The 25,449-nt window shown below is 34.9% G+C and overlaps 2 protein-coding genes across 4 annotated transcripts in view; one reads left to right on the top strand and one right to left on the bottom strand.

Annotated features, from left to right (window-relative positions):
* The window catches only part of LOC136270099 (uncharacterized), a 57,235-nt gene extending 41,157 nt beyond the window's left edge, over window positions 1-16,078 (top strand). For 2 of the 3 annotated variants that reach the window (XM_066066562.1, XM_066066555.1), the window contains one exon: window positions 11,386-14,379. In XM_066066562.1, coding sequence (XP_065922634.1) covers window positions 11,386-11,804 — 419 coding nt within the window. In that variant the 3' untranslated portion in view covers window positions 11,805-14,379. Of the gene's footprint in view, window positions 1-11,385; window positions 14,380-15,734 lie in introns of those variants that run through there. The other variant, XM_066066561.1, reaches the window with a different exon arrangement.
* Window positions 16,079-18,597: 2,519 nt separating this feature from the next.
* Window positions 18,598-23,165, bottom strand: LOC136273728 (uncharacterized). Its single transcript, XM_066079015.1, has 3 exons — window positions 23,056-23,165; window positions 21,385-21,742; window positions 18,598-19,728 (listed from the first exon to the last, which is right to left on the bottom strand). Exon 3 carries the CDS (start codon window positions 19,593-19,595, stop codon window positions 18,849-18,851), a length of 747 nt encoding a protein of 248 aa, XP_065935087.1. The 5' UTR covers window positions 19,596-19,728; window positions 21,385-21,742; window positions 23,056-23,165; the 3' UTR covers window positions 18,598-18,848.
* Window positions 23,166-25,449: the final 2,284 nt, after the last annotated feature.

The raw sequence follows: 25,449 nt of genomic DNA, 5'->3' as shown, positions 1-25,449 counted from the left end.
GGATGGACGACCTAGGACACAGATCGTCCATCCGAATTTCTTGAAAATTGCCATTATTTTCGTACGCGGACGCAATACTCACCGAGACTAAATGGTTCGTATCTTACGTTTTAAGTTTTAACTGTTTTGAAACGTAATATTGGTTTTCTGATAATTATGAACATGAATAATTAAATAAAAATGGTTAAAATTACAGTAAAATTACCGGCATCGGTCTTCTCCGTGCGCGGATCTAGAAGGGGAAGGGTTCAAGCCCCCCCCCCCCCCCCCCCCAGCGAAATTTCTTTCAATTACGTGTACATTATAAACTTACCAAATATGCCTCGGACATCCCTTGACAAACTCAAATAACCGTCTGACTTTTCAACCCCTACCCCGGAAAAATTTTCTGATCCGCGCATGTTCCCCCTCCTCGAAATACAAAATTATTCTTCAAAACCCCTTGTAAAATTTCCAGGATCTCCGCATATATACTAAAATATTCATTGGCGCTTGCGTTCGATAAAAATGCGTGTAAAACGTTTGCCAATGGTCTTTTTACCGTCGTACCGGTCATAACCACAGTCCCACTTTGTGAATAAAATGCTGCGAATCAAACTAAACACAACGCGTTAAGATTTGTATTTGCTTATAAACATGTAGTATCATCGTGCAAAATGCACTGTTTAATTATATTTTTTTTTTTACTTTACTTGTAAAATTCAACATCTGTTTCGTAATTTTATCTCACAGTTTATTTCTTACATAGTACTTTTTAATTTAGTGATTGACACTTTTCAGACTTTATATGTGATTTCAAAGAGACAGAGTGTCATGTCTCAATGACTATTAATCTCTTAAAACAACATTGTGCAATTATCAGATTTTCATTTCTTGGACATCAAAGACTCATTGAGTTTATTTAATTATTTTATATCTGCGAACCTTTCACTCAGCTTACTTATATCATTACCTGTCAATTTATACTCATTGTTAAGATTCTTATAAATAGTTATGTACAATTGTCAATGCGCAGTCTGGAATACGGCGGCCAGCCCCGGCCACGTCCGACTCTCCCAGAGTCTTGAGTCCGGAGGCCACTTCTGGCCATATCCGACTTGTTTGTAACATGTCTGTCTGTTAAATTGTTATAATGTTGCCATCGTTGAGTCTCGTCCAATAATGTGGAATCCTGCATCAATTGCCTGTTTATTACTCTGGAACTGTATACTGGTGGACCTACGGGAATACGGCAAACCTACCCTTCGTTTTAGCTTACGGCCCACAGCGCGCCCCAACCTTTTACCTTATACACTTTACACCAACATTCCATCACCCGGTTCGTACTGCACACGACCGATGCAGATCCAGACGAATTCTCTATCACCGTAAAATCTACGCGGTCACAGAAATATAATACTTTTGTTTCTCAGTGTTTACACATCTAATATTGTACTATGGTCAGCTATCAATTTTTGTAATACGTCACAAGTATGACGCAGCTACGACGGAAAACCTAATCGTTGCTTGCAACGAGCTCGTCTCTAGTTTTGTATATATTCTATACGTGGAACAGAAATAAACTAGGTAACTCTCTCTCTCTCTCTCTCTCTCTCTCTCTCTCTCTCTCTCTCTCTGAATGTATGTTTGTGCATACTAACAGTGACTGAACTACTAAAGTCTTATTTGAATGAATTTTATTTATTCTAGACTCTCCGTTTAAACAACGATCTCCACACAATGACTAAAAGTTTGTAGACGATCTATGACCAGGTTTATAGGTTTTATATATACAAAGTACACGTAATTAGATTGAAAAGAAAGTGCATTGACCTGTCCTCGTTCTTAATACTTGCTAGAAGTTAAAATATATTATTCATCTGTTTAATTAATCAGTTTTCTTGTATATTATTGTACCGGTTGGTAAATGATTTTCTTTGTGAAATTCCCGCATTTATAAAGTTGCTAAATTGTTCTATCCACGCGCGTCGATTGTATTAAATTACATGTAGTTGTTTGTGTATTAGAAAAAAATCAAGAAACTAACAAAGTATAAGTACGATATTCAACAATGAAATGCTTTTTATGGCGATTCATGCGGTAAATGAAGGTGGCGTCATTGCAGAAAAAATTACCTTACCCATGTTCTTTTTCCCTGCATTGAGCGCTAATTTATTGTTTTTATTTATATCTTTCTATCAACAAATTAATAAATTGGTTGAAAAAAGTAACTTTAAGAAAAATTTACAAAATTATTGTTACGTACATCAGTACGTTAGGTATAAGAAACAGCCAAATCGTCTCCTATTGGAATTTGATTCTGACATCACCATGATTATTTCGTGTAGTCCGGGATTTTTCTTAATGTGCTGAAGGTTTCGACCGATCAGAAACTAGTAAGAACTGGATCGTTTATATTTCAGTTCTGTCAATTTCAACAGAGCTTTGAATGTACAATCCATTTTCGTAATAAAAAAGAGGGAATCATACTTGGTGGATGTAAATAATACATTCATATACCTCTACTGGCTTTCGAGTATTTCTCTGCCATACGGATTCCTTAACTATGTCGGGTTAGTTAATACGAAATTCTTATTCTAAACAAAGGGAATGGAAAGTTTGGAAATAAATAATAATACCCCCCCCCCCAAAAAAAAAAAAAAGTAAAAAGAAATAAGAGAAATGTTTGGTTGTGTTAAAGCCTGTCCGTCATGTTTATGACGCCGCGTACAAGGCTTCGTAAAATGTCGACGTTTCGTTTTAAAAAGGCGCCGTGTTTAACGTAAAATGTATCATACTTACACTAAAGTTATATGAATAAATCATATACCATTGAGTTTTATTTATTCTTGGCTTTTGAAAATGGTAGGTTTCATTAGATTTTAAAACACGGCATTTTTTGGCCAATAACGTCCCTTGTGGAGAGAAGACCCAGAGACAACAAAATCATTTAAAAACAGTTGTAAATAAGTAAGATTTTGCATGAATTGCATCGTGTTGCTATATTTAGACCCATATTATAATAAAACCTTTTGCATTTCAAATATTTTCCTCTCATTCCACATCCAACAGAAACCATATAACGGTTATAATTCGAAAAATATTCAAAATTAATTGATGAATTTTTCACTCTCCTTGTGCGCCCAGATTCCTGCCGAATCTACATCTTAAGCGCCCACATTCTTTTGTGTTATCCATTTTATTTTATTTATTCAACTCCCATTAGTTTTTACACTCTTATGTATATTTATGTTGTCTTTTACAGAGGCTATCTCCCCTACAACCCTTCACTACGAATTATCTTATTAGAACAACTTAATTAACAACAACCCCCAGTTAGGTGGCAGGGGATAGTTTTTTTGGTCGAGGAAATGTGAGGCAGATAGTGCTCATATATGAGATTTAATTTTTCAGTGGATTTTTAAATTTGCTAAAATTGGTTTGCATGCAGGGGACACATGGTTCCGACTCTTGAGAATTTTTAAACATTTCAGAATAAAACAAGTACAACTTACATATAGCACTATAAAGAACAGCCAGGGACGGTCTCAAAAGGACTATATGCGGTTTTATGCATTTTTTGCCCCCAAAATCAAAGTTTTAGAAAGAGCTTTAAAAATTAGGTGAAAGATATGTAAAACCATATTGGAAATAAAGGTGTAAAAGGTTATCACCACTGTGACGTCATAATGTAGAAATGACGTCATGAAGATTGCATTATTTTGATAAATTGATGTTTTGTAGCAAAATATGGGTGTTTTCCGATGGTTTTTCGACTCGGAAACATCGAGCGCAGGTTTGCTCAAGTACAATTTTTTAGTATAATGTGTATATCTATCGAACGAAAAATATATGAGCCGCGACGGATAGAAATCGACCTTATCTCATGTTACGTCATAATGAGAAACACGAAGAAATAAAACATTACATTTTTAGCGTATTTTTTATGTATGTTGTAATGACATGTAAACACGTGTGTGAATTCATTTATCCTTTGAAACACAACTTTTAAAAGAGCATATGTGGCTTAGAGACTTCAAACATGTCAACTGGTATATGCTACGTATGGTTTTATATTTCCCCGTATTGAGCCCCGTCTCCATGGTTGTATGTAAACAGAAGCTAACGGAACACCGAATCCGACGTTAAATAAAATAGCAGAAGATACAAGACTATGAGCAGATGATTAACAGCGATAAAGAATTTTACATCTATTTCACATATAAGGTAAGTAGAATTACATATTCCATAGCATACATAACGATATTTTTCCTTTGTTTGTGTAATTTAGTCCAATGACGGAAAATAAACACAGCTAGACTGCATGAACCTGTCGACGAACAATAAACATCTGGGCGCATATAGTGACTACAACACATAGACATGATAGGTTTTACGTTTTTCTGATTTTCTGAATATTTCATGGGGAAAAAGAATCAAATGTAATTGCTATTGGTCAGAAATAATATGCACAACAGTTATTTATAGAATGTTCCACAAAAAACAAAACAAAAAATAAAAAAATGTTCACCCATACAATTCCAGAGCTTTGAACTACAAAATACGAAATTTAAGGGAATGCTCACGATTTCTGGTGTTTATCAATAGTTAATGTTTATTAGGATATATCTATAAATTACTGAAATATCAGTTGTCGAGTTATAATCGAGATACAGAGCTACATGTAACATGCAGTGAGTTCTTAAACAGGCACGTAGCATCGGGGGGAGCTGGCCCCGCCACTTTTTCTGGCAGCAAGTAATTTTTTTAAAATTTACATATAAAAAATTGAATTATCATGGAGTTGCCCCCCCCCCCCCTCCCCCCACGTTTTTTGGAGGACAAAACAATTTTATCTCTTAAAAATTAAGATGTATTATTTAATAATTGTCATATTTTAAACATTAAACGGTGCTAATATTCTGTATAATATGTATGTTCATTCACATTAATATTTCATTTAAGACAAAAACAAAAACAACTGATATCGATCTTCTGTTTTGTTTTTTATTTATCTGCCCATTTGTACATAAGTATATACCACGTAAGCTCTCAGTCCTCACGAAAATTTAACCAAAAAAATATTTTCTCTTCATAAACTTAGAAGTAGAAGCAAGATTAGTTTTGTCTGCGTGAAATTTTTCGTCCTCGATCTTATGATGCATTCCCTATATTCCCTAGTGTTCTTCTCACTGGCGTCGGAAGCAAATTGAAAGTGGGGGGCTAGACTAATCCTCAGCAATATTGAGAAAAAAACCTAATTCCCAAAATCGTGAAAATCCTAATCCGTGGGGGTGGGGGGGGGGGGGGGTAGACCTATAGTTCCACATAATTGTTTCATCCCCCCCCCCAATCATGAAAATCCTAATCAGTGGCGGAAGGGGAGGGGGGTATACCTATAGTTCCACATAATTTTTTTACCCCCCCCCCCCCATCATGAAAATCCTAATCAGTGGCGGGAGGGGAGGGGGGGGGAAGTATGCCTATGACTTCAACTTTTCAATCTTTCAAGGTAAAATTAGGAACAATTACATTTTTCCGGCGCGAAAAAGTGTTGGGGGGGGGGGGGGGGGGGGCTATGCTGCTATGTGCGTAATGGTTAGGTCTATCTTTGCAAAAAAAAGTGGGAGGCTAAGCCCCCCCCCCCCCCCCCCCCCCCGGTTCCGACGCCTATGCTTCTTATGAATACTTATATCATACCTATCTATGATAATTTAGTCCTTTAAAACGTTTTCCTTCACAATTCAAAATTTATTAACAACAATTATATAAAACCCGTAATTAACCTGTTTATGGCAAAAAAAAAAATCTTGGAATATCTAAATCAAAAGTTTTACATAACAGCATACAGGTAATATCGCAGAAGATACATGTACATGTTTGTGTTAAAATTCGACAGATACATAGCGTGTTTTATAAAAAGGCTGAATATAGGTGACATTTTTGTTTTTGTATTTTCGTTTGTTTTACATGTAATATTACAATGTTTACCTTTTGTCTATTCCACTATGATAGTAAGACACTTTCACTAGAAGTTTTGATTAATGTTTCCTGTCTTGTTACAATTGTTTCCCCAATCATTTCTGGGGTAAGTTTAATCTGCCCTTCCCAACTTTGCTTTGTTACGTACTCGAGATTAACACCCCCCCCCCCCGGTTCGGAAATTTCTGGATTCGCCCGTGTGTGAGAGCAACATATGTTTCTTGTACTCCTATACAAAAATGTAAACTAGCTGATGCAGATCAGCCCCTTCCTTTAAAAAAAATCCAGTTTTATAAATTTAAAGTACTAAAAGTTGATATTTGAATAACATTTTTTCATATTAGAATGAAAAAAGAATGTGATTTTAATTCGTTCAGTTTTGATCACAAAATAACTTTCTTTATTCAGTGAACAGTATGGACACGTTTCTCTCTGTGGATCTTGGATCCGGGGCCGATGACTTTGAAGAGGAAGCTACGCAGTACTTTCATGAGTATGTTCTCCCCTCTGCAACACCGTCGGTATTAAGTCGCTCAGAGAATGACGATGCTGATACAGATGAAGTTGACGAAGATGATATAAGAAACAGAGTGGGTCAATACTGCACCGATCGGCCTACCGCGACAGTCTCAGACCAAAGCGAGGACACCAATGAGGAGATGGGGTACATAGAGCGGACGTTTGAAAGCGGATGCGGATGTACGGAGAAGTGTTTCCTTAAACTTGCCTCCTTCAAAGATCAGGCATATTCCTTGATTTTAAGACTTCGAGAATATACAAAAGGTGAAAGAGACATATACATTTTGTCTAAACTTGAAGATCAGCTCATCACAAAGGACGTCGGAACAAGTGGAGGAAAAAGAGAACGACAGCGATTTCACTACTCTTTTCAGGGAGTAGAAATCTGTGAAAGTGCATGGAGATCCTTGTTTGAACTGGGACGTTCAGAATTTAAAAATTTGAAAAGACAGTTTAAAGAAAATGGTGTATCCCCCCGCGTTCATGGCTTAACAGGGAAAAAATCAAATCACGGTCACCAATTTTGTGTTGTAGAAGGTGCTGTTCTGTTTATAAAGAGATATGCAGATCAATTTGGATTACCATTACCTGCTGCCCCAAGAGCCCGTGACGACACAGCTCCTGTACTGTTGCCATGCAGTGATAGTAAAGCGTCAATTCATGCGAAATATAAGGAGGCGTGCTTGGAAACTTGAAGTCCCTTTATGGAGCTGACGACCTTTAAAGAGGCGTGGAACTCTTGTGTTCCTTACATACAGTTTATCAAACCAAAAACTGACTTGTGCAAGACATGCCATGACCTAAGGGAAGACATAGCCGGTGCCTTTACAGAAGAAATCAAATTACAGTTAACACAGCGACTTATGAATCATGTAGAACAGGCGAAACAGGAACGTGATTTTTACAAGCTTTGTACGGAAAAAGCTAGAAGTGAGCTACAGAATGTTGAGAGACCTCATGGAAAATATCTGCAGTCATGTTCCACGCCCTTCACTGAAGTTCATTACACGTTTGATTTTTCGCAGTATATCACTATACCCCATTCCTCACAGCAAGTCGGCGCTCTCTTCTTCCTTCAACCTAAAAAGGTCCAAATTTTCGGCATCTGTGATGAGAACTTCCCCGTTCAGACAAACTACCTCATCGATGAGAGTGAAACGATAGGGGAAAACGGGGTGTTGCTAAAACGCGGAACGGAACACGGAACGGAAAGCGGAACGGAATGGAATACGGAAAATGTTATCTAATGTTATTTACTCGATAGATGTGTTAAAAAAGCTATAAACGATATACTTGACACAATTTTTTAATATTGTTAAAACTTATATTCATACTCAATTTTATTTATTTCGAAAATGTATGATTTTCTCTCAATTGACATTACATGCTTTGACCACTAGTCCCAATTTATCAAACTAAACAATATATCCAGCGCTCTATTCGGATTATGTTGCAGTACTGTACAATCATGTAAACATAAAGAAACTGTCATAACTGAAATACTAGGAATAAGTAATCTGAAACGATATAAGATGTAGACAACGAACGGCGATACAAAAAAATAAAAATAAAAGAGACTTTGCAGGACATTTAGAGCGTTAGTGACCCAATAAAATGATTCTGTTTCCGATTAAGTGATCTTTAAAATAGTGAGACAAAAAGGTTAGCAGACAGACCTTGCAGCAAAACCTTGACAATGATGGTGGGTGTTGTTCGTCGGTCACGTTTTTTATATTAACATCTATTGATGAATTTTTTAAACTCTGTCCCGAGTTTTTGCTTCCACCACTTTTTGCTTGATATTTCAATAATCATGAATACCTTTGTGCTCAAACAACGTTCATCCACTAATATGAAAAATGTCCAGATTATCCGTTTTGAAACGCTTCCTCTACCGCTTCAAGCTTCAATACACATCACCAAATAGAAAGTATACGGGGATTTTGCACTGCATCAGCCGTTAATAAGCCCGGATAATATAGTTGAACAATTGCGCGAGGTACCCCGAGTACTTCTGAATGGAGAAAAGATGGAAACATTTCTCACTGTAAATCTCCGTAAGAAATTTGTTTTCGTGTCTGCAAACTTTTGTGAGTGAAAAATGATAATTGTTCAATGAAGATATCTTTGATATATTCCCTTTCATCGATTTCAAATGTAATTTTTTCACAAGTATGTGTATTTTTATTAAAAATCATCAAAAAGTGACAAAAGCAATAACTTGGGATAGACTATAAATAGTATGAATCACTAAAAATTCCACGTTTGAATTTTTTAAAAAAGTATAAAATTCCAAGCAAGATTCGAAGTCATGAAAAACACTATCAAAACGCTCAACTAACTGCCCTTTACTATTATTCCAACAATATTTCAAATGGAAAATAATTAAAAAATTATTTTTAAAGCTTATTTAATCACAATGTGTGTACATTTCATTTTTCCGTTTCGTACTTTATTAAGCAAATTAAATGCAATGATATAGTTGATAGACAATCGTAAGAATGACATCAAATAATTAAGCTACCTTTTGAAAATAATCATTAAAAAAAATAAATGAAAGATACAAAGTACATATTTGTGTCTAATCTATACAATATTTTAGGCATTAAACGTCAAAGTATTTTTCGTTTTCCGTTCCGTTCCGCTTTCCGTTCCGTTTTCCGTTCCGCGTTTTAGCAACACCCGGGAAAACGGAAGCAAAACACATGGACCTAATGCAGTTTTAAGCATGGTACATCATTACTTAAATGCCAGCAGTTATGGAGAAATAGCGTGCCATTTTCATGCAGATAACTGTGTTGGACAGAATAAAAACAAAACGACACTGCATTATCTTGCGTGGCGCTGCTGTACTGGACGACATAAAGAAATCCAACTTCATTTCATGATTGCTGGTCACACGAAATGCCTTTGTGATTCCTGTTTCGGCATGCTCAAGAAGAAATTCCGCAGATCGGAGGTGAATGGCATCGACGAACTTGAAACAGTTGTGGAAAATTCCGCAAAATGCAACACCGTGGCACGATTTGGAGGAAATGGGAATGGGCTGCAGTGGTATGGATGGGATGTTTTCTTCAACACTCACTTCAAGCCTTTAAAGGGTATCGGAAAATTCCAGCACTTCCGATTTACTGCCGATGAGCCAGGTGTAGTGTTTGCCAAACACACGCTCGATTCCCCTGAAGTCCGGATCAACCTTTTTAAAGAGAGGGTAAACATGGATGAAGTTCTCCACGGATTTCCAGAGGTTATCGCTCCAGCTGGACTTTCAGCAGACAGAAAACGCTATCTCTTCAAAGAGATTAGACCTTACGTAAGGGCGCCGTACAAAGACTTGACGTGCCCTGCTCCTGACGAGGAATAACCAACTCCGTGGTTATTGTTAGATGCATTAACTTGTAAATACGTTTAAAACTCACATTTTAAAGTTACTGCTATAAATATAATGGTTATATACGATACTTTTTAATTATATTGAATGTCTCATTTATAACGTTGTGACGTCACAAAAGGCTCTCGAAACCCATTGAAACGGGAATCATTTTAATTAAATCATGTTGTTTAAAATGCAATATCTTTGTTATTTTTTAAGATATCTCAATTCTGTTTTCAGATTTTTGTTACCTAGTGTGATGGCTATTGGAATACAATTAAAGCTAAAAATCGTAATTTTTACCGATAAGGTCGATTTCTATCCGTCGCGGCTCATATGTTAAAATCGCACTTGAGCAGACCTGCGCTCTATACTTCCGAATGCAAAATATAAAGCAAAAATGAGAATATCTTCATTTGTTTGCAAATTTGCGGGAATTAGGTCATTTAAGTGACGTCATAGATAAACAGCCAGTGAGCAATGATGACTTAAATCAAGATTAAAGTTATAGACATCCTCTATACAATGATTTGTGAAGATTTTATTTTTATACGATACTATTTAAAAATTGGTTAAAATCGGGGGCAGATATTTGACCAAACCGCACATAGTCCTTTTCTGAAAAATTGCCCTTTTTTCACATTTTCATGGGTCCAGAACCACGCTCCAGTCCCGAGCAACTGCCATAAACTACCATAGGATTTGTAGCTTAATGTATACCCATGCAAATAATCACCAATTGATGAGGGGTCAATCACCTTCTTTTCGAGTGACATTTCGTGTTCTGAACCCACCCTACTTTTCAAGCACAAAACCGAAAGTGAAAATTTTGGCCTCAGTTTCGCATTTTTATTCCATATCTGATGAAAAGTGCTACCAGTATTCAAGTGTCATATATCAATGAAATTGACATGAACTCCTCTATCCACAAAATGAATGCAATTAATATTCTAGCAATTTATACCCCTCAAAAAACCAGCCAAACCCCAGGTTCTCCCTTTATTTCAAAATTTTGACCGGGTCTTTCCTTCGAAACTATCCCCTGCCACCTTAGCAAATTAATTCCTTCGCTGCGTCGGACGAGATTGTTCTTTCTAGGGCTTGAAATACAAAGATGTAGCAGCCACGTTTCGATCCGGTGTTTATACATTATTTAGTTTTTAGTTTAGTGCTAGTTTTGTAGATGTTTTTCTTCTTTCATATGTAGTTTTTATTTTGTTGTCCTGAAGAAGGGACGGGTTGTCCCGAAACTTTGACAATATTTTACTTAATTGATCTTGTCGTTGGTTATTTTAAGTGCTGATATATATATATATATATATATATATATATATATATATATATATATATATATATATATATATATATATATATAATCATTGTTTTTCGACGATTGTTTATTCTAACATTAAAACATGTCAAGAAAATTTGTCAATTGGCGTCTCAAGACTTTTTGTTAAAGGATGCAAATCCATTTTTATTGCATTTAATCATGCTGATCATTCATGTTGCAAAACTTATCTTTCGTACAGTTAAGGAAGAAAGCATCATGGAAATCATAGATGGAAACAGTTTAAATTATGGCAGTTTAATTGATGGCAGATCCACAAAAGTATTAAAAAGGGGACAAGTGACTGGAGAAACCCATGGGATTTTAATAAGTAACACCGCCTCAATTGCTGTAAGAAGTGAATCGAACAATGAATATGTATATCAGTTCGATAACTGCTACGAAATAAGAAGTAGTGAACTAGGTGAACTGTTTTTTACAACAGGAGATTCTGGTTCTGCTGTTTTTGTGCATGAAGGCGCCGAACTAAAACCCCTTGGAATTGCATTTGCCTTTAGTGCTGATGAAACAACATTTGCATGCAGGATAGACCAGATTGTTCAGGCTTTCAATCTGTCTATTTATCAGGAGGAAGAAGATATGGACACACAGGATGATTGATAAATCTACTATTGACCTTTTGTTTTCTTTATGTTTAGGTACAGTGGTAACAACGTTATTGTTGACAAGCCAATCGTGTTAAATAGTTCGTGTAACGTGGGTGGTCGTTCGTGTTACGTGCGGGATCGTGCGTGTATCAGGAAAATTGGTTTGCGTTTTTTATCGTGCGTGATCGTGCGGTTTTTTCGTTTTGTAACTTTTTTTACGGAATGCAAGAATTTATTCTTAAAACAAAAACAAGTAGTTTTTGTAAAACAATGTGAATTTAAAAACTTTTTTTTATATAAGAATATTGACAGTTGTTAACATTCATTCTCTCTTTCGTCGTTAAATACATTTTTTTATTTCCATAGCTCATTCAATCCTTTGTTCGGTCGAGTTAGTTTTGCTTAATTTTATAATCAGCCTATATCAAGCATCCATTGTATCTTGACACATAATTTCCATCATAATAGCAAGAGCGACACGTTGAATGAAAGCGGCCAAGCTTACCCATTCCTTGTTTAAACTAAACGATTGTTCCCAACGTTTTTCTTTCAAATGAGAATACGATACGCATTATTATCTGGTTGATTGTATAAACATTTTTTTGAAAAAAAAAATTAGACGCTTTAAAATTAAGAATAAATAGAAATAAATCAGTTATGTACTGTAAATTATGAAAATATTGGATGTGAAAAATCGAAATTCAATGGAACAAGGTAACAAAGTTGCCTGTATCCCTGCATAATTAAATCGTACGTAAGAGAATTAAATTACATAAACAGTCAACTAGTATGTAAATAATTTAGTGTAGTTTATGCATTATTCATTTCTATTACACGTAATTTTCTTTAACTTATGATGGAAGTTAATATTCGTTATGGAGACAACAAAATAATTTGTGTGTGAATCCTTTATATTTGTGTATGGATGTGTAAAAGTGTTAACTAGTAAAAAATTTAACAGTGCATGACTAAAGAACATGCCGCTTTTCAATAAAACACAAACATAAAGCAATACAAATTAAAGTAAAACGTTTCCTTAATTCTAATCTTAAAAATTAATTTTGATTTTGCGTGTTTAATGGTGTAGAATCGTTCGGTTGCGTGTTTTATCGTTTTGGTTCAGGTATCGTGAAAATTCAGTAAGTAAGTGATCGTCCGTGTACCGTGCGTGATCGTCCGTGTATAGTGCGTGATCGTTCGTGTATCAGAATCGTGCGTGTCGTTTGTCAACAATTCCGTCGTTTCGATTGACGAGTTATCGCTCTTGAATGCAGGTATAAACACTTCCGGTAGAATTGAAAGTAAGCATAAAGTCAAATCCCCGCTATAATTTGAACCAAACATTATGCATTTAGAAAGTAAAACAACGATAAAAGATATTCTTAATTACAAGAAAACCGATATTCAGTCGTATTTAAAGAGTAAAGGTAAAAAAAATAAGCGGCACGAAGCTTGAACTGGCGAGAAGAGCGTACGAAATAAACAAGGATGACGATGTAAATATTAAGTCTGTTGTCAATTCTGAGCCCAATCTAGTCGATGAAAAAATAGTTTCAATAGACTCTTTAAAAACAGGCTGGACTTCTGAATATCTCACAATGATGTTGAAAATTACCTATTACACAGCAGTCACAGGACGGAAGACAAGGAAAAGATGGAGTGTTATCGTCAATTTATCAGAGGTTTTAACTTTTTTAAGGAAGGATACGTACAAAAAATAATGATTAACTGGGAGCAGTTGATAACCTATTACCACCCTAAGAACAGCTGCCTACGTCAATATTACCTGAGAAACCGTGCCTTATTGCAAATTCCGCCATAAAAACAGCTTAGCTACGGTGTTTGTCAACAGGACGATTGTCAACCAACACGCCTTTGAAGGGGCGAGTAAATTGATGTGGAAAGTTTAGGGGTAAGCCATGACCAGGAACTGGGAAGGTGCATACATGCAGCAACTGGGACTATGGCCTAGAATCGTGATTATTAGAGGATACTTCATCCGAAAACCAATGACCGGTATATCAACCTTCGATACACGTGAATGAACAGAAATAATCATATTCTAAGTTAAACATGTTAAATAACTGGACAATGTAGATAAGTAGAAACTTGCGTCGAACATGTAAGTCATTGAAGCCATTAATTAAGGTTCAATAGCATGTACATGTAATGCTGACACGACATTGTTTAGCTAACTGTCAGCTAGCAAAGTATTGAATGTAAATTATTGGATTAAACGTTTACATTCCAATTGTTATTCGGTGTATTCAAGCTCAAAGATATTAAGACCCTTTAAATTGTATTCATTAAGTGTCGATTATTAACGGGTGTTGCTAAAACGCGGAACGGAACGGAAATGGAAAATATCGTATCACGTTTATCGCTTTAAAAGGGTATAGACTGGCCAGAAACGATGTACTTTGTATCATTTATTCATATTTGATGGATGATAATCAACGTGTGGATGTCTTATTGATATTCTTATAAATGTCTATCAAATTCAATTGGCTTTAGTTAAGTACGAAACGGAAAAAAATCAAATGTATTCAAATTATGAAATATTAACATGATTAAATGAATAAATAAGCTTTTACTTCTTACTTATTTTCTGATAAAGTATTGCTGGCACATCAGCGTAACGTGCTCAGTTAATGAGAGCGTTTCATGTGTTAAATGTGTGGTCAAATGGCAGAATCTACCCGGCTGGGTGGTGAGTTACAGTAAAACTCTGTTATTGCGAATTTTAAGAGACTTGTGAAATTACTTCGTTATATTCTTAAGATCCATAATAATAAGGAATTCGTAAAGTATTTATAGTCAATGCGCGGAAAAACAATTTGGCTACCTCAATACCGGAAGTCTAAATGGGGTACTAATTACAAAACCCACAGAAGATATGTTTCCGTATATAAAAGTAACACTCGTAGATTACTGTTTTGTAAAATCAAAAAAAAGAAAAAAAAAATACACTAAAATTGATTTTATTTCTGCGTAAAGATTTCTTTGATAGGCATAAGGACTACATTATTTCATACTGCATGTACAATTAAAAAAAAAAAAATTCAAATTCATACGATGAATGTAAACTCAACCATCTATGATAATAATGGCAATGCACAATTTATTTCTTAGAAAAAAAGATTTCAATTATTGTTTGTTTTTTCATGAGTTCATATATGATTTTACTCTGTTGAAAAGATCGTTTTTCGCTGATATTCTGTCGCGTCGTTTCTAGTCCGCGACGAATGATATCGACCGCTGAGGCTATGTCACGGAATATTGGTGGTTTTTCCTCCGGTTCCGAATCGGAGCTAGACTCTGTGTGATTATAATTTTTGTCTAGAAGCTCAGTCACAATAGCAGCGTCCGTTTCTTACGTCATAATCAGGCCTGTATAAGCTGTCACTAAGTCGGTGAAAGTAATTCCTGCAGGCGTCAGTCTTTTGGGGAGTTCTGCCAGCGGAATGTCGTCGTCTGAGTCGTGAGCTGAAGATGCTGATAAAGATTCATGTACAAGGCATGAAAGCGGCATGCCATCTTCCGCGTTGACACCATCTTTGGAATTTAAAGACAACGAGAAACCGGCCTTACTAAAACAGTTACCAATACAAACGCTTCCAACGTTGTCCCAAGCGGCGGTGGTAGTGCGTATGGCTTTGAGAACATTTGGAGATTGACTTTGCTGTCACTGATAATATAACGAGGTTTTTTTTAATAACAACTTGCACCATATATATCCATAACTAGTGTCATTTATATCCCTTAGGCCAATCATGTACATGTACACTTCATTAGGAGACGAGAATAATATTTATCGTAATTATTGAGAGATCATACTACACATTTAAGAGAAATAACAGAAAAATAAAATGTTAAGATAACTTTTAAATACCTTTATAATGTATTTCTATTTCATCAATCTCTCTCTGTTTTTTGTCTTCAGATTTTAGATAATTCCCTGACCCATAGGCTGGAAGACTAAAGTAGTGTTGGGCTGGTAGAAATGAAGCGTGAATGACGTTTGGGATGTGCAGAACAATTATCCACAAACTTTAAGGTCTTGCGCTTTAGGCGAGGAATTTTGTACCAATGGCTCTATTCCATTCGATATATAAGATGCACGCCATCTATGATTTGTTTTTTTTTTTGAGCGCGATATGTGGCTGGAAGGGAATATGCATTCTTATAACAACGGGGGTTTTAAATTTTAATGGGCAACAGTTATTGTTTAATTTAAGAAAATCGCTGTAAACATTGTCGAATTTGTTATTTTTTACGCCTGTGTGACATAAAGTCAGCTTGCCATATCCATAAATTCGTTATGTCAGGATTCGTTTTATCCTCAATACTAGTATTTATTAAAGATTTATTAAAAACTTTGCCGGAGACAGAAAAATAGTTAGTTATACCTATAAATTTGCTATATCCGTGTTCGCTATAAACAACTAAAGTTGCCTTACTTTACTTACTTGATAATTAGTGGAGATGAAGCGTGATCTCACTGTGGTTCAAAATTTCTTGAAAACGAATTATATTCGAGCCGCATAAAATATTTGCTCTACGGTATGATTTATTTTACCCACTAACAAGAAACGAAGATATTCTGAAAGATAAGTCAAGAAGAAAATGTAGTTTATAAATGAGAAATTGCTTAAATTATAGAACATTGGAAGTGCTGCAGTTATACTGTGGGTGACACAAGGAAAGGCATCTTATGAGCAGATGGTGATGTTTCAGAAGTTAAGAAAATATGTGTTACACAGTTTACAGGATTTGAAATGATAAATCTTAATATCAGGGAAATACATTACAAGGGCATATGTAGAATTATGATACTGCCAAACAGAGTTAGTTGATGCTATTATCAAGTCTTAAATTGTTGAATGCAAAATACATGACTTTGTTAATGAGAATAATTAATGAATGCTTTGGTAATCTTAGAAATATGAGTAATTAGCCCAATTGTACAAAATCCAATATTTTGGAGACATGCCATCTAGGACGTGCCAAGAAAAAGAAAGTCTGGCAGTATAAAAGTACACTATCATATAATAAACTGTATGAGGTGAATAATGCGTTTTATAGGGGTTTAAGCAAGGACAATGGTAAAAACATAAATTGTTTAGGTTGGAATTGTGTAAAACCCCAGAGGATTGACCCGACGGATGGAGTATTGACTGTCGCTGTAGTTTTACTTTGTAGTAAAAAGGGGTTGTATGTTATAGTGTTCTGCACCTAGGGAAGGTAATAATATGGTAGTGTGAACAGTAACACCATCTGTAGTATGTAAAGGTTAACCAGTATTTATATGGTAATTCTGCAATGAGCATGCAAAATTTTCCTCTCTAAAGTTTGTTTTGTGTGCTTAAGTTTATATGTTAGGACTTTATATTAAGCAACGAGAACTTTCACACTGACAAGACCTGTGACTGCTGACAAATACGAGGGTTGAATCTGTGCAGTTTGTCCCTTGACTTACAGTGGGTTGTTTTGTTTATCTTTTTTGAGTTCTTTAAATATAACTGAACATGTAAACTAGAAGAAAATTCTGAAAGAACTATGCCAAGCTGTTGAATGTTATACATGCTAAATATCCCCAGCTGAGTTTTTTTTAAACAGTAGGTCCCCTATATGGACCTTTAAGCACATTAATTGAGGTTGATTAGTTGTATCTGGAAAAGAAAGACGCTGTTAGACGATCGCTGACGTCTGGTATCAATGTACGAATTAAGGTATGCATATTTCGCAAAGGTTTGAACGAACCCATAACGCTCATGTATCAGGAAGCAGTAATATGCAGGCCAGACTGCTTTTTCACTATCCCAGGGGTAGTGATTGACATGAATGCTACGGAACTTTTACTTGTGAAAATACTCCACAATATTTTATAAAAGTTTGACCAAGTGTTATTAAAAGAATAGTTATCAATTCTAAAGCAGTTGCGTACGCTTCAAAATCAGAAAAAAATTAAAGATTATCTTTTTAAGCTAATGAAAAACCTGATTTATAGGTCAATGTTGTATTATCAAACAAAGTATGTTTTGTGACACGCGCAGCAATGTATGAGACAATAACTGATATTCACCTTTTTACTAATCAATATTGCTTAAAATTTGATACAAGTTAATACATGTACTTACTGTAGTTGATCATATACCTAGCATAAACCTCAATGTGGTTGAAAGCTCAAGTGCTACAAAATCATAACCTTTGCGTTGCTAATTGTTGAGGGTACGTTGAATATTAACCAATGGTTTCTCTAGTCGTCAGATAGTTAGATTTACAAACTCAAATCTCGTCTGATGATCCAAATGGAATAATTTGAATAAAAAGGATACCCAAACCTATATGAATGCGAACACTAAACCTGATTGTTTGGCCGAGGCTAACCCTATCCTCCTTCGTATCAAAAATAAGGTTAAGGCTGTTGTTGCTTATATAAATGAATTTATCCTTAGGGATAAGTTCTATTATATTACACGTAATCAAATTTGAAATAAACATGTTGGCTTCAAAGGGTTAACACTATACATTTACAAATGAAACTATTAACAACGCCTTTATTGCATGAATGTTCCATCTTATGTTAATGCAAGATGAAGCTTGTTCTTTCTTGATTAATGTTCATTAGCCATCATGTTAATATATTGATGACTAGTAAACAAACACTGTCTCCAAACTGCTTGATTGAACTGATGTAATACATGCAATAAAGTCAAGTTCATTACTTATGCTCAGCAAAACAATCATAAAAAAAATATTAGATATGTGGATACTTCTGTAATTTAATAATATTTGTGATCAAAAACAAAAACAAAAAAAGCAGAAAGAACATGTTCAATGTTGATGGACAGTGTATCAAAAGAATCAATAAAATTGTAACAATGGATCATAACCTACAATCCAATCCACTTGGTAATTTTCTATGGTAGCCGGAAGTGACGAGTGTTCCCCAACCTTCCACCAGACCACCCGCTGGTTTCCATTTGTTGACGTCAAAGAAAATCTCCAATAGGCAGGGGACTTAAACCGCCTCGGATTCCTCTCACTTCCGTTTTCATCGCTGATATACCTGATAGACTGTACTGCAACTTCTGAGTTTTGAATGGCAATATTGTCTGCCTCTATGATACTGTAAGAGTTGTAGAGAAGTATTCAGATTTGCTTTAGATCCATATGTAACAATGCCAGAGCTGGAAGTGGTAAGTACCTTTGACCAGGGTCTAGACGCAACAAACCACGTGATGGATTCTTTGTCATTCGAACTCAATCTGTTTAAGGTGCTTCCAATATCGTATCTTACTGTTTCAACATCGCCTGTTATTGAGGCAATTTGCCAGATCCAATTGACATTAGTTAGAAAGTTATATGCAGAGGTTTTAGAAAATTGTCCTAAAAGTTGAGCTGAAACCTGACCATTCCTTACATAAAGATTATCTGCTTCCGTTATATACGAATTGATTTTAACTCGGACTCTTTTGCCAGCTAAAACAGATTCAACAAGCAGGTCTAAGGACCCATATATTCCACGTCCAAAAGTGTCGTGACTGTATACCTGTGTCCAGCAATCATCCACAAGCCACTCCATTGAGCCAAAATCCTGAAAACTGTTCAGCGAAATGTGCCGGCCAACGTACCACTGAGAGGTTGGAATTGTGCCTGTTGTTGACCATGTCGTTAACAACCAAAACACCCTAGTTGGGAACTCATATTCGTCGCCAATTTTAATTTGTCCTAAACGCCATGGGTATTGTCCATGTACATCCAAGCTATTAGACACTTCAATTGTTGTCGGTCTGGTCATAAATCCAGTCTCTGGTTTTAAAACTTTAACACTAGCGCCATTGTTAACTGCATTTAACAACACAGATTTGTCTCCACATGTTCGAACCCCGGACAGCGTATTACAGTAGACAGGTTTTTCAGCAGCGCATGATCTACATTAAAATGTAGGTTAGTATATTTGTCCTATACATTTTATTCAGACAAGAATAATACCAGATGGGTATTTCGAACTCGATATGTCAGTGTATTTCTTTTTTTTCGAGAATGGACATGATCTACTATCGGTGTCAGTTTTAAGTACCGAAAAAAAAACGTCGTACTTGTTTTCAGGTTTACAATTGCACAATGGTCATAAATGCATCTATATAGAATATTCATAACAAGATTACGAAAAATAACTTCTCCGTTTTGCTCTAAAAATTGGTAACTGCAGTTTAAGGACAAGTGTGAAAAAAAGAGTTTGTTGGAGATGAATGAGGAACGTGATAGTGGTAAAATAAACAGGGAGACCTTATTTGTTAATACACCGGGGAGGCCATAATTAATTGAGGCCGATTTAAGAAAATCCAGATTTCCAAGACCAAGTCCAATATTGAACAATTTAACAACTAAGTTAGTAAAAAAATATTATGGTGATGTTAATTAGTTGGTAGAAAATGGGTTGTCTATGTTTTACATCAATCGTCTGACATCGACGTTGATACCCTCCCAAAAAAATAAATAAAAATAAAATCAAAACGAAACACTTATGTTGACGGTGACACTTTACGATTCTGACAGGTTGGTGAAAAGTAAAGAGATATGGAAGACTTTTATAAGAAAGTTGACAATGAATTGGCGTCGATAATAAACAAATTTTTCTTACACATGTGATAATGATTACTGCAATGTACTGTTTAAAAGTAGTAAAAGGTATGAACGTTGTACAGCATTTAATTAAAATAATGGTACATTTATCCATGTGGAGTATTCTGAATCAAGAAACATGAAATTATGTTGCCAAGCTTTAAGTTATTCATTTGGCGAAGATTAACGTCGAAAACAATTTATCAAAAGAAAAATGAAAATGGATGCTAAGGTCAACAAATGATTACATAAATGATTACTTTGTTTACAGATGCTTTAGTCCTGCTAGGACACAAGCACAAGCTGATTTATGTATAGCGCAAAGAACACCGTAGACCTTATTTAGGTATGAAGTACTACTATCCGAGTCCACCAGCCTCTCCTTTTCAGATATTCTTTACATGGAAATGCTGTTGTTAAGTCTAAAGGAAATTCAGGATGAAAGTAGTAAAGTACTTGTGCATTTTCCGAGCAGGGGCCATTTTAAGGGCAAGGTCGAGGAGCATTAGGAAGACCAAGGAGCCTTAAACTACTTAAAAGCTTATCCATCAGAACGTGATTAAATGTGAATACTGTGTTAAAAGAATATTGGAAGAGAACACGTGGGTTTTGAAAATATCTTAATATTTCCTTTATAAGCTACGTGAAGCCTTATAACAGTCTTAATAGGTATCCTATTTTGAGATTGCTAAAAACTGTATAGACTCTAAAAAGATGTAATGATGTAGTAGTTACCCTTGGAGAGAGATATTGAAATGAAGATCAATTGTTATTTTTAGTTACATGATGTAAACCTTTTTGTAACGCAAACATTTAAATGAATTCATTTCAAGACTGACGTATCGGGCTCGATGTACGCAACTCATCTAATCCCTACAGTGTTATATTGACTTACCAAATCGGCTCGTTTAATTAAGGAATTTATTGGCATGCATGGTATTAAAATATACCCTCATACGTACCTTACAAACCATTCTATATCAACTACCAGTGTTGCGTTGCCTGTAGAGTTATGTTCGCCAACATACCAGCGGGATACATGTGCGTGACCAGTAGTACATACGATTAAAAAATTCCAGTAAAGATCGCCACTAAATTCGTCGTATGCAGACCGACCAAGTAGAAAAATTGTTTGAAAACAAATGTTTTCGTTTTCAGTCAAAGTGGCAGACTGTATCGATGTTTGAAAAATAGAATTGTTTAATGAAATCCTGATCTCATCTCCGGCGACTAGACGATCGACAAGATCTCGTTTACTTCCGTTTATTTCTGTCCCATCAGCGCCAGTTTTAACGATAGCTGTCCATTCTCCACTGCATCCTATAACAAAACCAAGTACTGAAGTACTGATGGAAGTTGATTTTATCGATTATTATTTACTTTAAAATGAACGATATGTTATTATGCTTGGCTTTCCTCTTTTCTTGAATTACACACATTTTTATAAGACTTTTCCGACAATGATTTCTAGAAAACTTCTTATAAATCATAGTTTGTTAAATTTAAAGATAAAATTGGTTCCATCAAACTATGTATCAGTAATCGATATATTTCGAAATTTGTATGGATCAAGGCAATAAAAAACTCTAGTCTCGTTCAATCAGATGCACGGCAAGATACTTTCTGCCAATGTTAACATCAGGTCACGTGATAGCTTGATTACGCTTCACCTCTAAATATAGAATGGCTCTCTGCTTGTCGGGGATTTACGGAGACAGCCAATGGTTGAACGACATTATATTGAATTCTGGCGTAGGAATACATACGACTGCAAAAAAATATCTATATTGTTGGTACTATCTGACTATTTTTGAGGTATTTAGAAATAAGTTTTCTTAAAGAACAATGCTTTTGCATACATTACATAGAATTTATCGATTATTTTCAAGAACTTATTTTTGTCGGCGATGTTAATTTGTGCTTAGGTCCAAACACTGTTTCTGTTTCGGTTTTCCAGAGTACATGCATAAGAGATTTAATAAAAATCAACTGCCAAAAGCAATACATTTTGCACTTTTTTTTTATCTCAATTGTTGTTATCAGTTGGCATTGAAAAAAAAAAACCAACTTATTGCTACTATAATCTTCCGTGAGGCTATTATTTTGCAGTAGATTAATTTTGCAAATATAAGAGGCTTAAATTGCTTAATTATCATATAAATCTGAAAAATATCAAGAGTAAATCAGTTGTAATCTTAAATTTAGGCAACTTGTTAGACTTAAAGAAAAAGTGAATTGAATGTGCTTTTTTGTAGCCAGCTTTCTGGCCAAAATAAGAAAAAAATAAAGTTAAATGCTATCACCATTGCCGAATGTTCATTATGACAAGATCTGCGTTATTTTACCCCTTTCGAAAAATCTATTTAAAGGCCGCTGCAGTTGATTTTTTTTTCATTATCTCGTTTTGCTGCTATCATATGCACAACAAATATAACTTTTTGAAACTATAAAATGAACCCAACACATAATTTTTATTTCAACCTCCCTAAACACATTCGAGCATCAACATTAAAAACAGTGCTACTCCGTTAAATATTTTCTATAAGCGTAAATGTTTTAAGATCATTATTGTACATGATGATGTTCCGCTTCGCAGTGCTCTTGTATCTTATTAAGATATTTACTAAACTTACCCTGATTACAGGCCAGTCCTCTCCATCCACCTGCACAACTGCACGTGAACGACCCCTCACTGTTAGTGCACTGCCCTCCATTTTCACATGGATTGGTATCACATTCATTGATATCTGTGATGGTTAGCAAAGCATTAAAAAACCGTGAACGCGTTTTTTTCTTCTTTTTCTTACGAAATAAATAAAACAACATAAGATTATATAAATATCCTTTTGATAAAGTAATTTTTAAGACTCTTATCATTACGTTTAATGTCAAACATTTAAGTTTTTAAATCTTTGAATTCAATTGCAAATTTAACGCGCTTCATTGATTTTCGAAAAAACAAGAGGGGCGTAGATATTGCCAGGTGCCCCCAATTACAATTTGCAAGTATAAAGAGGAGCGAAGACGGCGAATCCCTCCTTTTTTTCAAGAAATAAATTCCGGTGTTTGCCGCACTTAAAACAATTGTTCAAGACTGTACAATGCCTTCTTTACAAATAAAGAAAAACACTAGGTACAGTCCAACCAAGACAAGAGCGAAGACCACGAGAAGTGTCAAGCAATCAAGTAGACGTGAAGGAAGGACCTTAGTCACCCTCCCCCACACCCCACGGTTCTAAACAACTTGAAGGAACGTCTACATTTTAGCGGCTGCAATTAGATTTAACTAGTTATTTCCTTAACGAAAGCAGCCTTAGCATCGGAAGATAGTTTCGAGTTCATTTCAAATATTGAGGCTTGCGATGGAAACGACATCAACTTCCATATGCCGCTTTTATTAAAACAGAAAATCTGAACTGGTAATGAAATCAATATAACCCTGCTAACTAAAGGCAGAGTGGTAGCAGTTTGCTAACAGAAGTAGTTTTGTATTTAATAAAAGATGAGAGCTATTTATTTTGAAGTGTTCTTTCATAACCAATGCAACACTTTTAAACTTTGGTATCCATTCGCCGATAAAAAAAAAAAAATAATAAAAATTCACTAAATATTGTGTGAAACTATTTTATTCTTTTTATCTGAAACTGACGCAATCTCTTACAATTGTGTCAAAGATTCTGAAATGGTAATTAATGGTTTTTTTTTTCTTCTTCTGTAACCATGGCAGCAGGTAGCCATATCAACTGTTAATCGTGTCTTGAATTTATTTTTACCCCCCAAAAATCAAAATACTTAATATGAAGTAAATCGTTGACTATGTGTGGTCATCAAGTATTGATATTTATAGAAAATTGATTTTAATTATGGAATCAGAAATCATTCTTTGAATATTATGAATATAAAATATTGAATATAAATTTCAATTCACAATCTTATCATTCAAAAAAAGATTGTATAAATAACATAATTATATACTGTAACTTAATAAAGGAAAACAGAAAAAAATCCAAATAAAAAGCTGTTTTTTTTCTATTAATAAAAGTGTTCAAATTTGATTATCAGTTACAACATTAATATTGAAATTATGATATTCAAACATGTTTCCCATTTAAGAGGCCTTTAGTAATTTATATAGAGATTAATGAAATTTGGCTACTAGTAATTTACACCAATTTGAATTGCCATTTTGACAAAAATAACGATATTTTCATAAAGACCAACACATTTCATCAAACTTGGCACAACCTAATTATGATAAACATGTTTGCTAGATCAATTTCTGATTTTGTATTGTTATTTTTTTTTCATTAAAGAGACTGTGAGACGAAAAATGATGAAATCTGGTTGTCCACTGTTTTTAACTATTTATCGCGATTAACATGTTTTGTTGGACTCAGAACACCTTAGTTATGATAAAATGCTATGCTTGACCAATTTATAATCGTTTGATACCTCAATTTTTAAGACTTAAGAGAATTATAGAATTTGCCTGTCGACCATTTTGATCGCCATTTTGACCTAATTAGCGCCATTTTTGTGATAGTAAGCATATTAATCAGACAAAGCAAGCCTTAGTTGATATGCAAAAATAACACTGCTGAACTGAATCATTAATATTTTTTATGCGTTTTCTTTAGTTTAATTTTTTTAAGGAAAAAAAATATAAAATCTGGTATCAGCCATTGTGAATCGCCATGTTGATCTAATTAACGCTTTTTTGGGAAGGCCAGCAATTTTTTTTCAAACTTAGCACACTTTAGATATGATAAAATACTAAGCTGGATCATTTTCATTATTGTTTGTCAATAATGAAAAGAGTTTAGACTTTTAGAAAAAATATATAAAATTTGGTTGTCCGCCAGTTTGAATCGCCATTTTGAGCTACTTAACGCCATTTTTTATGAAGGCCAGCACATTTTGTCAGACTCAGCATACTTTAATTATGTTAAAAAACCATGCTGGACCAAATAATAATTATTTGCCGTTAAAAGTTTTTTTTTCGACTAAATCGGCCTGAAACGAATTCT

Source organism: Magallana gigas, chromosome 1 (assembly GCF_963853765.1).
Source record: "Magallana gigas chromosome 1, xbMagGiga1.1, whole genome shotgun sequence".
Lineage (NCBI taxonomy): Eukaryota > Metazoa > Mollusca > Bivalvia > Ostreida > Ostreidae > Magallana > Magallana gigas.
This window is presented reverse-complemented; position numbering and strand designations above follow the sequence as displayed.

Bases quoted from the DNA above. Each gene is read 5' to 3' on its own strand.
- LOC136273728 (XM_066079015.1), bottom strand. From the start codon at position 19,595: ATGACCAGACCGACAACAATTGAAGTGTCTAATAGCTTGGATGTACAT.